The sequence below is a fragment of the Mustela nivalis genome (genome assembly GCF_964662115.1).
Source record: "Mustela nivalis genome assembly, chromosome: 7".
Classification (NCBI taxonomy): Eukaryota; Metazoa; Chordata; class Mammalia; order Carnivora; family Mustelidae; genus Mustela; species Mustela nivalis.
Genome location: NC_139026.1, coordinates 98,125,562 through 98,140,178, shown reverse-complemented (window position 1 = coordinate 98,140,178; position 14,617 = coordinate 98,125,562). Strand labels below are relative to the sequence as shown.

Sequence of the window (14,617 nt, the reverse complement as noted above, 5' to 3'; positions counted from 1 at the left end):
AAGTAGCAAGCACTGATTGTTTCGTCTCTTCACAAACCTTCCCTCTTCTGGGAAGAATGTCATCCTTCTAATTGGGAACTGTGTTTCTCCTGTCCCGAGTATATAGTTCCACTCAGGCTGCCAATCTTAGCCCCTCATTCATCCATCGCCTGCAGGGGCTGATGCAAATTGGGCCAGATCCTAGCCATCTTCCCTAGCATTTGTCAGATTATAATTTAGGGAAGAGGGGCAGTCTCATGTCAAATTTGAGACTGAAATGCTGGTAATCACCTTCCCTCTGTCAGGGGAAGTATACCAAAATAAATAAACAAAGCTACCTCACTGTTAGAAGCAGAGGAGAGAGGAGACAGAGAGACGTGACAGACAGAAGCCAGGGGAACTTGTTGACCTGGAAGGCTCTGGGACCTCTGTGTCGCTTCTGATTTGTACTCAGGAACTCTTCTCTTTAGACTCCGGTTTCTGTCATTTATAACCAAAACACATTTGCATGAATTGTATAATAATGCAACAACGTATTTTAGAGGAATTTAAGTCCAAAATCAGGAAAGATATTCTTACTAGGCCATCAATTAGTAAGTAGGTTCTTTTTATACATTGGTAAGTGAAACGTTCACTGTCTAAAGAACACATATCAAAAAAAAAAGGACTTAAATAAAGTTTCTTATTTTTTTTCCTGCTGAAAATAAAATTTAGCAATAATCCAATATTATATGAATTATCAGCTCTCTATAGGAACAATATCTCCTGAATAGTTAGGACTAAACATACTCAAGATCTGCCCTTGATCCAGGCCTCCTTCCATTCCTGTCTTGGAAGGGACACAGAGACATTTAATCATAGAAAGCTCCACAGACATGATCTGATCTCTATTTCTGTGCCTTGAAGTGCAAATGCCTGCCTCTCACTATTACTCCCATGAAAACTGGCAGTGCTGATTTCCACATCCGGCTCTTTTTTCATTTGAGATACTGAAGTCTTCCTCTTCTCTACCAGAGCTCTGAACCACATACGAACCTCCTCATGTTCTCATGAAATGAGTTAAATGAAGACATCCCATAGTCTGTTCTAGTCCATGCTTACAGTTGACATAATTTATATTCTAATTACACAGCAATCTAAGACTTCATGTTTGTATTGATCAGTATAATATAGGTTTTTTTCTGCACAACAAACTATAGAAGCTTAATAAAAATTTCCTCCTTAATTATTCAATCTATACAGTGGGGTAAGGATCATCCCCTTGCAACCAAGGCATGTGAAACAAGGCTGTTGCCAGGAGAAGAGGAAAAAGGAAGAGGCACCCCAACTGGAACTGTTCTAGCCAGGTGACCAGGGATGACATATATCTTTCTACTCTCATTTCATTGGTCAGAACTAATCACTTGGTCTCTATGTGAGTGTAGGGAAGTTGGAAAATACATAGGAGCACATGAATATACAGTAAGCAAAATGATTTCTGCCACCCATACCATATTTTCTAGGAAAACACTAGCAATATCTATGTTCATGGATTAAAAAAAAAAAAAAAAAAACGCAGTGTAGTTACAAAAGATGCACAGACTACTTGCTTGCATGGAACGATCCAAGTGAACTTTGAAACTTTATAAAACGAAGGTGAAAACCCTAGCTAGATCTCAGTCACAGATCTAGCTAGGGTAGATCTTTTTGTGTGTGTGTGTGTGACTGCTGCTAAGAGACAGTACTAAATGGATTATTTTTTAGTAGGTCCCTTCATTATGCAAAATATTTAGAACACAAAGCAAAATAATGCAGTTAGTTTAGTTTTTAAAAAGAATAGAAAAACACGCATTGTATATTATGACCACTGACCTCCCATGCCCAGAATCTTTTGCTTCTTGGCCTCCAGTAGAAAAAGACTGAGTGGTCTGATGCTTGGCCCCCTAGGTGAAGTATTCCATTATAAAACCATCACCCTTACCTCAGTACAATTGGCAGTCACTACTCACATAAGACAGAAGAATGTGTTACCATGGAGACAAAGCCAACTCCCCCTCCAGAATGGCTGAGTCTTCCAAGATATCTTCCAGATATTACCAGAAAAATAACATGAGATACCCACAGAGATTGGCAGCCCCAAATCTGTATTCAGTAATTGTGTAGCTAAGCAGGTTCACATTATCTTTCGATAGAGTAACAAAGACAAACACTGTACTAAAAGATAATTCTATATAATCATTGTTTATAAAATAAATCCCTACATCCATCTAAACAATGTGTAAAGTTTAATTTGTAATATGTTTTCTACCTCTACTTAGTGCTTTATTAATGGAGTGACCACTGTGTTTGACCTGTTTGCTGAAATTCGCTAGAACTCCAGGAGACCATATGGATGACCAGATGGGTTACTGTAATCTAATGTCATTATTCTAAGGATGAAGTAAGGGATAAACATAATTTGCATTCTTTTCCATCCTTCCTGCATACCGTTTATTAGCTTCATTTTTAATTCAGACATCAGAAGGGAAAGTAATATCTTGCTACCAAGGCTCAGATGCCAACTAATTACTACAAGAGACTCCAGTCCTGACATCACAGGCCAGGCCTCAGAACACACTTCATCTTACCCAGTGACCCCACCATGGTGATTAATAGGTTGAGTGCTAAGCCCTAATGAGTGTGTCAGATCGTAGATGTTCTCTAGGCTAACGTAATTAGCATTATGTTGAACAGAATATTTCAGTTACTTGGTAGACAGCCTCATTAAACTTGATACTAAAATCTATGCCTTTTCACCTTATGGTCTTTGAATTTATTTTATAATCATCAACCTAAAAGGCCTCTATAAATAGAGATCTTTCAAATATTAAAGGATAATTTAAATATTTTTAAATCAATTATTGATCTTCTTCTACAACAGCAAATCCTTATGTTGTACATGAAGTGTTTTTCAGGGATGCTTGATGAAATGCAAGTTTCGGGACTCCACCAAGAGAAATTCTGCTAAAAAGGGGTTTGGGAGGAAATCCACAACTATGCATTTTTAACAAGAGACACGTGATTCAGAAACAGGAAGTCTGGGGACCATATCTGAAAAAACACTACCACTTTGGTAATAGGACCACTATCTGTGTCTCAGATTAATTGAAACTATCAGACTTTTTTGTTCTAAATAGTTTTTTTTTTTAATAATTTTTTTAAAGAGGGTGCCTGGGTGGCTCAGTGGGTTAAGCCGCTGCCTTTGGCTCAGGTCATGATCTCAGGGTACTGGGATCGAGTCCCGCATCGGGCTCTCTGCTCAGCAGGGAGCCTGCTTCCCTTCCTCTCTCTCTGCCTGCCTCTCCGTCTACTTGTGATTTCTCTCTGTCAAATACATAAATAAAATCTTTAAAAAAAAATAAAATAATTTTTTTAAAGATTTTATTTATGTATTTGTCAGAGAGAGGAGAGAGAGAAAGTGAGCACAGGCAGACAGAGTGGCAGGCAGAGGCAGAGGGAGAAGCAGGCTTCCTGCCAAGCTAGGAGCCTGATGTGGGACTCGATCCCAGGACACTGGGATCATGACCTGAGCCAAAGGCAGCCACTTAACCAACTGAGCCACCCTTAGAACAAGGTGTCCCTTGTTCTAAATAGTTATTATGTTTCTGAAAAAAATTATAGACATCCACATAAGGGGGACTATTTTCATATTGAGATTACAATTTTCAATGTACCAACTATTTCTTTTTTTTTTTAAGATGTTTATTTATTTATTTGACAGAGAGAGAGAGATCACAAGTAGGCAAAGCAGCAGGCAGAGAGAGAGAGGGGGAAGCAGGCTCCTCACTGAGCAGAGAGCCTGATGTGGGGCTCAATCCCAAGACCCTGAGATCATGACCTGAGCTGAAGGTAGAGGCTTAACCCACTGAGCCACCCAGATGCCCCTCAACTATTTCTTATTAAAAGATTAAAACCAATTATCAAGAGAAGACACCAATGTTATTTGCAACAAACCATGTAAAGTATGATGAGTTCTCCATTAACCAGTGGATATGGCAGGTAATAAAATTTCTATCCTGCAGGCCTCGGGCCTGGGATTGCTTTTCCCCTTTCTAGGGAAAGACCACAGTGTAGCAAATCTTCTGCAAATACTGTCTTCTCCATGGCCAGAGACAATAAATAAAATGTCTCAGTTCTGACAACTAACGATGCTAAGCAATATTCCAGCGACTTAGTGGATCTCACCTAGATATCACCATCATCAATTACTACGTAAGTATCTTCATGTGTCCAGCATTTGTTTTCTTGAAGCAAGTAGAAAATTCCTACTGATCTTTGGAAAGATTTTTTCATCTATGACCCTAAACATCTTAAGGTATTTCTTTCCTGAATTGATAACTACTTATTTAACCAAACTACATTTTTTTTAAGTAGGTTCCATGCCCAGCATGAAGCCCAACACGGAGCTTGAACTCACAACCATGAGCCAAGATCAGAGTCAAGCCTAAAGAACTGAGTCATGCAGGCATCCCCAAACTACCATTTTTTGAATGAGCTTCAAAAGAGTTCTGTTTTGTGCTTTTTATTTATTTGCAAGAAAAGAGAGAGAGAGAGTGAGAACAGAGGGAATGAGCAGAGGGAGAGAGACAAGCAGACTCTGAGCTAAGCATGGAGCCCAACGCAAGGCTCCTTCGTATGACCCTGACACTGTACCTGAGCTGAAATCAAGAGTCAGACACTTAACCAACTGAGCTACCCAGGCACCCTTCTTTGGGGTTTTTTAAAATATGTATAATATATATATACATACATGTATAATATATACACATATATTCTTATTATACATAGATGTATAATATGTACATGTATACATATTAAAATCGGAAATAAGGACATGAATAAATTGAAAAATGATTTAATAATAAATACATATTATAGGCATTTACACATTATAATTTGATACTGAGATTTAATGGTTTGAGAAAAGAAATTATATCATTCTTCATTCCAAACCTTTCCATAGATCCAGCCAGGGAGTGGAAGCTATCATATGACATTAACAAGTCTATAAATACATCCTACTTTCATTGGATGAAGACTCTGTCTGAGACTTACAGGATGCAATCCTGCTCTATTCTTCCTCTAGGAATCCTGTGTTTTCCAGCAACCCTGGCTCCCATCTTCATGTAGAGCAGCACAAGAATTCTGACCAGCAGAATATGTGCAGAAATGTTGTTTACCCTTTCCAGGCCTGGCCCCCAAAATATCCCACATGATCTTCCATGGTATTTGTGTTCATTTTCTGGCTAGCCAAGAGGAGCAGATTTTGGAAACACCACAAAGTCTCATGTGATGGTACAGCCACCAGATGAAACATTGTTTGAGCAATAAGTAAACTTGTATTCCTTTGAGGTACTGGGACTTTGAGATTATTTGCTTTAAATTAATAAGGTCAATTAAGACTTGACTTAACGAAAAAGTTATACAAATTTTTCTCTTGCTTATGAGTTAGTCAACTACTTATTCAACATAAAATTATGACTCCATAGGTCAAATTCAGTAGACTTCTATGAATTCACTAGCAGAATCTGTTTCAGTTGTATTTAAAAGGCGGGTTTCAGTTGTATTTAAAAGGCGGGTAACTACGTAACTTAACATTAGCACATTTTGGAGCTCAGGACAGGGTGACTTGTATGTTGTTCTAGTAAAACATTATTAAATAAACACCTAACCCTTTCCATAAAGGAACAAAACCTGTTACACAGTATCTATTGTTTCTATATCATCAGAAATAACACAGTTAGAATCCTTAAAGCAATGTCCAAAGGAGATACTCAGAATGTGTTTTAGAAGCAGAATTTTTCATTTATACACTCAAACAACATTTTAAAGACACCTTTTAGTAGTGGAACAACAATGCATCCATTTAACCTAACTAAAAAGGGTAAAGGAGACATACTAGATTAATGTAACATTGCCAACATACAGAAAGTAGAAAAACACATCCCAACATGCACGCACGTACACACACACACAGAATCATTGGAGGACCACATTTTCACCATAGAGAGAGAGAGTATCCTGTAGATTATTATGTCACTGATAAATGACCTTGGGGGGGATTGCGCCTGAATTCGGTCTCTAGAAGCCTGGCCTAGATCTGGCTCTATCACTTTCTAGAGGTAAAGAGGAAGATATGAGAAAGGGAGAAGAGCACATGACTCAATATTTTGAGTCTTGATTTCTATCTGCCTCTAATGAGCTGTTTTTCTTGGGAAACTATTTTATGTCTCTATTTCTTCAATTACAGAATGGAGAGAAAATAATACATACACGGTGTTAAGAGGATTAAATTGTCGGACACACAGCAAGTATTTAGAGAGGACTAAGCTGCAAGTAAATACTAATAAATATTGGATATTGTTGTTATTGGTATATCCCTATCATTATGAGCCGTATTATCCCCAACTGTAAGGTAAGAAATTGTGCTAGATGATTTGTATAATTTCTTCCAATGCTTATATTCTGAGTCTATACCTGTCTCTTAAAGTCAAATATCCATTTGAAAAATGAAAACTCTAAAACCTAAATATTTTACATAATGACTTTAAAAAATGTAGAGACCATCTGGTCTGCTGTTTAGGTTGATTTCAAGAAAATAAAGGATATAATAATGCACTAATAACTGCAATTTTTTAAAAATTCAAAAATGATCCGGTTCTTTGATTTGTTCTCCCTCATGAATCTTACCCTCATCTAAACATGAAAAATAACAAGATAATTGTCAGGCAACCATTTACATTTAAAAATGTCATATTTAGAGCTGCCTGGATGGCAGAGGCAGTTAAGTATCCAACTCCTGACTTCAGCTCAGGTTAAGATCTCAGGGTTGTGGGATCGAGCCCCACATTAGGTCTGCAATCAGTCGGGGTTGGTTAGAGATTTTCCTTTTCCATCCCCTCAACCTCTCACTCCATTCTCTCTCTCTCTTTCTCCTAAAGTAAGTAAATCTTTTTTTAAAATGTCATATTTAAAGAGTACTACAGAAATAAGGAATTATTTTGATCACACAAACTGGAATAGAACCAGAATGTACATGATAACACTCCATTTCTGCAGCTGCAGGCTTATAGATCGTCAGCAAATGGAATTTCTTTCTCATTAGGAAAAAAGCATTTCTACCAATGGTAACAATGGGAGGAAACATATAGACTTTATTCCATTCTTAAATAGAAAGGTGCCTCCTTCGGAAATTCCATAATTTAGTAAACATTACTTTGTTCAAATAAATCCTCATTCTTTAATAAATACTCTAGTAACATTAAAGAATGAAATGAATAAGTCAAAATGCAGAATCAATAAAATTATTAAAAATTCATTTGGAATTATACTTTTGGTTGGTTTTAAATGACTACAACACAAAGACAGGGCTATAATATACCAAGACATTACATGTAAAGCACTGTGGCACTGAAGCATTGTTTTCTGAATCTGAAATTCCATTTATTCCCAGAAACCTTACCTCCTGCGTACATAACAGCCAGCATAATGGATGATATCCAGGCTATTTCACTGTAAGTAGTGTTGAATATTTGCTGAATTTCTTTGAAGAACACTGTGACAGCTTTGGGGAATGCATATGAAAATCCAATGGAGATAAAAGATGCTCCAACCACTACCCAGCCCCAGCCTCCATCAGGAGGTGGGTATAGGGGGGGACCGACTGGTGGTGGCATTTCTGCTCCTCTATTCGAGATTCAAGTCACCTATTTAAAAAAGATGAAATAACAGTTTAAACCTTATTTCCATTTTCAGATATTACTCTTGATAGTCACCAAAATATTTTAAAGTTATAAGTATATAATTTCTCATGAATATTTTTTAACTCTTATACTCAGAAAATTAACCAAAAAATGGAATGAGGTATGTAACTTTGTTATGGGCTAAAAACTGAAAGCATTTAATTTGTTTATGGAAATAAAAACTACTCAAAAATTACTTAAATAATTCAGATCTGTACTGAAGTACCAACCCAAAAATAAAAGCTATCTCTATCCAAATTCTAAGCATAATAAAAATGGAGCTGTCATCACTTAAAAACAGAATACTTTCTTAATACAAAATATTTAAGATTTTCTTTACAAAGGTTAAAAAGGACCACGTATTGAATCTTATAGATTTTAAATAACTAAATAGTAGATTTTTTAGTTATTAGAAATATTAGATTATTAGAAATAATTTATAATTTTTCTACTTTTAATAATTGAGAATACTTAAAAGTAGTTCAGCATGGACCTATTTTCTAGACCCATAGCACTAGAAGTTTTATGGTTTTAATGAATTAATTTTACTGCACTTCTCAAAATGGTGCTACTTATTATTTAATGAATGATGTATTTTATGCATTTTTCATAGCAATAAGAGTCTTCCAAACACATAGATGGTGTGTCATCGTTTGTTAAAAGAAAGGACTTCCTCTTTGAATATACCTAAGAACACAACTGCTAGCTTTGTGGCATAAGAGCATGCATTCTCCTGAGGAAGCAAGGATCACATATAGCTTCACACAACTGAAATTAAATTAAAAACATCTTGGTTCCCTAACATCAATATTTCTTTGTGCAGTAATGCTGTTTGCTTAGCTTTTAGCTGTAACTGCCACCTTTTTTCAGTATCTTCTTCCTACTACTCTCATTTTATTTGTGAATATGTTTCAACTGAAAAAAAAAATTTTCTATTGGTAAAATAATGCTGGAAGTAAGTTAATAAAATCTAATTTTGCCACATGTTTTTGGAAAACCCACCAAAAAACTAAACATATATCTATGAAAACAGAGACAGGTTTAATTTTTGTTTACTGTCAAATTATATCAAGGATATTTTCAGTGACCTTCTACATGCACTTTTTAGATTTTGAATGAAAATATTCTCTACATTAAACTTTCCTAATTTGTCCATAGTTATAGGACAACAGTCCATAATTAAGGACTTGGCTTTCAGAAATTCATAGGGGGAAAAAAATGATAAAAATGAAATTTAAAATAGGTAGAGAAGTTCTCTGCAATTTTCCTGTTTGCATAAAAGAACATCTCTTTCATTATCAATTCATGACTTTAAACTACCATAGCTTTTATCACATCTGCTATTGTAAACACTTAGAAATACAACTGGATGATTTGCTTCTCAGTCACTTCAACCAAAATTTTTCTAAATAATCTTAATTACATTATTTAAATATCATATCAATATGAAGATTGAAAGGTACTAATATTCAAGTCTTGTTATGAATATGAACACTGAAATTTGCTAATGAGATAGGCTGATGTTGGGATTTCTATTGTGTGGACAGGCATCTGTGTTCATAGTTCAAAACCGGAGGGTCTTAAAAAATATTATGTGATTGAGCTTTTTTTTTTTTTTTGCCTTAATCCTCCTCTTTTTTTTTTTTTTTTAAAGATTTTATTTATTTATTTGACAGAGAGAGAGATCACAAGTCGGTGGAGAGTCAGGCAGAGAGAGAGAGAGAGAAGCAGGCTCCCGCTGAGCAAAGAGCCCTATGCGGGGCTCGATCCCAGGACACTGAGATCATGACCTGAGCCGAAGGCAGCGGCCCAATCCACTGAGCCACCCAGGCGCCCCGACCCTCCTCCTCTTTTTTTATATGGTTTTTTCACCAGTTTATTTCTATATGTGGTATTTTGCATCTGTTTCCAGCATATTGACCTTAAGTATAACTGCATAGTCCAGGTTGAGAGTCATTATTCATGCCTTTTCACTTCCCTATCTCCTAGCTATTTAGTTTTTTCCATATAAATTGATATCTTATGATCTCCTAGCTAAAATAATTATAGAGTGGAGTCTAACCAATTAACCCTTAAAAAATTTCACTTCCAAGATTACCACCTGTTCATTATTAAACAACTCTTGGTTTGATCAGTAGTCAAGATCCAATTCATACACATTCACTGGTGTGAATTTATTTTCCTGTGCACTACTCTGTAATATTTTCCACAACTAATACCTGTGGTGTCTCTTTCTTTTTATTTGTGGAAATAATCAAGAAAAGCAGGAATTAAAAGTGTAATTTTACCTGTTGATAGATGCCAACCTGAACAGATATTTTTGGATTATCTGTGGAATTTTAAGTCCAGTCACTATTCCTTGAAGTGATATGTGAAGGCAATGCAAAGGGAGAGAGGTAGAGCAGACTCTGGATTACCTAAAGGAAAAAACAAAAAAAAAAAAACAAAGGTTACATGTATAATTGAGTTCCATAAGCCCCATCAGAGCCACTAGCTTTAATTTATCCCAGGATATTGTGACCATGTTTTAATAATTAGCAAAATTTCTTTGTCAATCCACTGATAGAACTGTAATGTACGATCAAAATGATCAAATATATGCATGAGAAAAGAACTGTAAGCACAAAATGAAGAAATAGGTTTTTAAAAAGTAAATAACAGGGGGCCTGGGTGGCTCAGTGGGTTAAAGCCCCTGCCTTCGGCTCAGGTCGCGATCCCAGGGTCCTAGGATCAAGCCCCACATCGGGCTCTCTGCAACAGGGAGCCTTCTTCCTCCTCTCTCTCTCTGTCTGCCTCTCTGCCTACTTGTGATCTCTCCCTGTCAAATAAATAAATAAAATCTTTAAAAAAAAAAAGTAAATAACATTAGATTGCACATCTATTATTATGAGAAGGAAATTTATTTATTTATTGGCATTCATTAGCTGTCCCTCAAATAATTTCCTACACTCATTTAAATAATTTACAATTCAGTTAAAGAAACTATCCATTGACAATGGAAACAGAAAGTTCAAAAGAGAATTATTAGAACTATTATCAAACAAACTGAGGGTTTGGGGGCTGTGTTGGGGGAGCGGGGTAGCCAGGTGATGGGTATTAAGGAGGGCATGGTTTGTAATGAGAACTGGGTGTTACATGAAAATAATGAATCACTGAACATACATCAAAAATTAGTGATAAACTGTATGGTGGCTAACTTAATAATAATTTTAAAAGAAATATTGTCAATAATATGTCTCACAATGAGACAGACTGGTTATGAAAAGGACTAAAAGCATTTTAGGGATCTTCTGATTTAGAATTAAAACTTCCTAATCAGATCTGGGTGATAGATATATTCAAATTCCCAGATATATCAAATACATTCATTTCAACTTAAATCTTGTGCTGAATACATAGAAGCTAGCACTTGGTGTTTGTTTAGGGTGGACATTCCTTTGCCCAGATTAAAGCTGGAAAAAAGTCAACTCTGAACTAAATAACCAGTTCCCTGCTTTGCATGTAGGGCCATGTATCCTAAAGTGTTGAAAAAAGCAATGCAGTCACTAGGCTAACTGAGATTCGAATGAAAGGATGAGGAGAGGCTGTGATCTATTTGCCAAGTCAGTGAGAAACTGAGAGTCGGGACTAGAATGATAGGGAATTATAAAGTCATGAATAAAATCTGAGAAATGGGTAAGACTGAAATTAAAGGTTTTTAGAAAGAGAGAGAGAGAAACATGAGTGGGGAGAGGGGCCCAGGGAGAGAGGATCTCAAGCAGACTCCCTGCTGAGTGTGGAACCCCACCCAAGTTTCCATCCCAGGACCCTGCGGCCATGACCTCAGCTGAAACCAATATTCATACACTTAACCAACTGAGCCACCACAGGCATTCCTGAAATTAAAATTTTAACTAATGCTCAAATTAAAGAGTTTATGCTAAATGGGTCTCCTAGGTCTGGGGTTATAGTGGTGAGGAGAAACATCTGTTGTGGTCTTACCAGGAGCCCTGGTAGCCTTCTTAAGCCAGGTAATTCAGGGATGGCAGCCCCATCCTACTACTTATAACCAGCTCATCCAAATGCAGAAAACCTTTTTATGTTTTGAGGAAATAAATTTCCTGTCAGTTTCCGCTGGCAGAGAGAGCTGCCCTGAGTTCAGGGCAAAGCCTCAGAGGAAAGCCTGAGGCATTTCTGAAAATTGGGCTCTGACCTTCCAGTCTATACTTAATTATCATCATGCTTTATAGAGGTCAGCATAGAGGCCATGATAAGAGATCCTGACAAGTCCACATTCTAAATGCTCTCCAACATTTCTACAAACCTTTCATAGTGCTTTAACCTGACTATTTACTTACAGAAAGACCAACCCATATCCATGGCTTTTTTCCAAAAAATGGCTCCAAATCCTAGAAGTTATAACTTCCTGCGTGGTAGTTACATTAATCTATTTTACAACCCTTTCTCTACATCTATTAAGCTATCGTATTTTAATACATGTTTATGCAAATATACTCATATGGCCCATATATTGGTCTTCAGTTTTAAAAATGAAAAGCTGTGTTTTGGAATTGTGTGTCCTACTGAAAAAACAGTAGAAGATCAACAGTCCTTAAGAATATGGGAAAGTTCTCCTTTAATTTGGGAAAGCAACTATTTTGGAGATTGCTTCCTAAAGTCCAAGGAGGCATAAAGTTTATTGGCCCCTACAAAAGCTGTGTTAATTACTACAGCTAGAAGCTGGACTATGCTCTCAGCTAATTTGGTTTCTTGACAGTTTGCATATATGCAACTTGTTTCATGGTAACTTTTACTTATAACAGGATGCACACACACAAAAAAACAATGCTTAACTGTTTTTCCAAAGATTCAATTAATTATAATAATCCCATGAATGAAGATGAAGTGATGTTTTTAATCATATTTAGAGAAGAGGGCATAAAGAATCAGAGGTGCAAAGTGATTTTTCCAAAGTGTAATGTCCAGTAAGTGATTAAATTGGTACTGTGACAGTATTTTTGTTAGGCCCATTGTTACTGACTCCACTTTAACCCAGCACCTTAAAGGCTGCTCTTTCTGCTTACAAATATACTCCTTCAGTTTTATTTCCAATGGTGGATTTCCCAATTTCACATAATTGTCCACTGTAATTCAAATATTTGTCCTCTGAAATTCTGAACCTCAACTATCCCTCAAAGTCTTTATAAATTCATCATTATTTCAGCTTATTTACATCTACGCTGTCTATAATTTTTTTGAGTATATGGACAGTGAGTATATATCACTGTCATTGACAAAAGGGTGACTTAATGACTACTGAAAACATTGGTCTATTTCAAGTGTTTTTTAAAAAAAACTTACATGGTGGGATGTGGTAAAGCCCCAAACCTTGCCTTGTCTTCTAGAAATCAATATGGGTTGATTAAACTAAGGAGAGGAAGATGTAGCAGAAAGAAATAATAAAACTATTAGTGATGATCAATGGTTAGACTCTAGTGCTATATTTAAGGTCTTTTCTCATTTAGTTGTACAGAATATCAGATTTCCTTTATAGACTTTGTGAATAATTATTTCTTCAACTACCCAAATCTAAATCAGGATGAATCAATTTTATGAACCCTTATCAATAGTCAAAACTATCCAGAAGTTTATATTTCAAAATATAGTCCAAAAATAGTGCACTCAGCAAACTAAGTCCCAAATTAAATCAATGAATGTTAGGAGACTATTGACTTCGTTGTAAATTAATCTAGGTAGCCTAGAGATAAAGCATGACTTGTTCTTCACATCCTACCTATAAAGTGGCTGGGTGTTCGCCTAAAGGAATTACTATGTTCCTTGAAGAATAATGAACTAGTCTTTATGCTTTTTGTTTCCTTTTTCTTATACAAAAGGATAAAGTCATGTCAAATTAATATACAATGTTCCAGTTTAGATGACAACCCACCAAATTTTTTAACAGGAATTAAACTGAACCAAATCTTCTCTTTTCCAACAGGTAATTGAATTAAAATTGGAATCTAACCCTGAGAAGTTATTTTATTCTTCCTGATGGACCATGTTTTAAATCCTATAGACTGATTTACTTTGACAACTAGACAAGAGACATATCAATAGTGCATAGCCCACAAAATGTCAGTAACACGAAACCTATTTTTAGATGTGAACTACTGCTGTAGTTAAAAGGACTCTGAGAATGCTAATTGATAATAAAGGTCAAACTAACTAAAGATGTTTTTATAATGGGCAAATTAAAAAAGTAATGTAAGTCAGCACATATTTATAAGGAATAGGAAATGGACATCTCACACCAAACAATTCCTGATTTCTAGTACTATATTTTAAAGAAGTGTGTAAAAGCAGTTGTTGTGGGCTGAATAGGGGCCCTGGAAATGATATGTCCATGTCCTAATCCCTAGAACTGCAATATATCTTACATGGTCCCAGAAACTGAGTGTTCCCTCAAAATCCTTATGTTGATAACTAATCCCCAGTTGCGAGGTATTTGAAGGGAGGGCCTTTAGGAGGCAATTAGGTCAGCAGGGTGAAGCCCTCATGAATGGGATTAGTGCCCTTATAATGAGGCCCCAGGGAGTCCCTTACTCCCTCTGCCAGTGAAAAATGGCCTTCTGTGGGGACGCCTGGGGGGCTGAGTCAGTTAAGCCTCTGCCTTCAACTCAGATCATGATCCCAGAGTCCTGGGATGGAGCCCTGCGTTAGGGTTCCTGCTCAGCGGGGAGCCTGCTCCTCCTTCTACCTGCCACTCCGCCAGCTTGTGGTCTCTTTCTCTCTGACAAATAATAAACAAAATCTTTTTTAAGAATTAAAGAAAAAAACTACAAACCCACATTAAAAAAAAAAAAGAAGAAGAGAAGAGAAGAAAAGGAAAGAAGAGGAGG

The 14,617-nt window shown here is 36.3% G+C and overlaps 1 protein-coding gene across 2 annotated transcripts in view; it reads right to left on the bottom strand.

The window, feature by feature from the left end:
- SLC16A7 (solute carrier family 16 member 7) overlaps positions 1–14,617 on the bottom strand; it is a 173,540-nt gene that overhangs the window by 70,021 nt on the left and 88,902 nt on the right. For both annotated transcript variants that reach the window (XM_082742008.1, XM_082742009.1), the window contains exons 2-3: positions 10,028–10,156; positions 7,460–7,703 (exon numbers count right to left, since the gene is read on the bottom strand). In XM_082742008.1, the coding sequence (XP_082598134.1) occupies positions 7,460–7,673 (214 nt within the window). In that variant the 5' untranslated portion in view covers positions 7,674–7,703; positions 10,028–10,156. The remainder of the gene's footprint in view (positions 1–7,459; positions 7,704–10,027; positions 10,157–14,617) is intronic.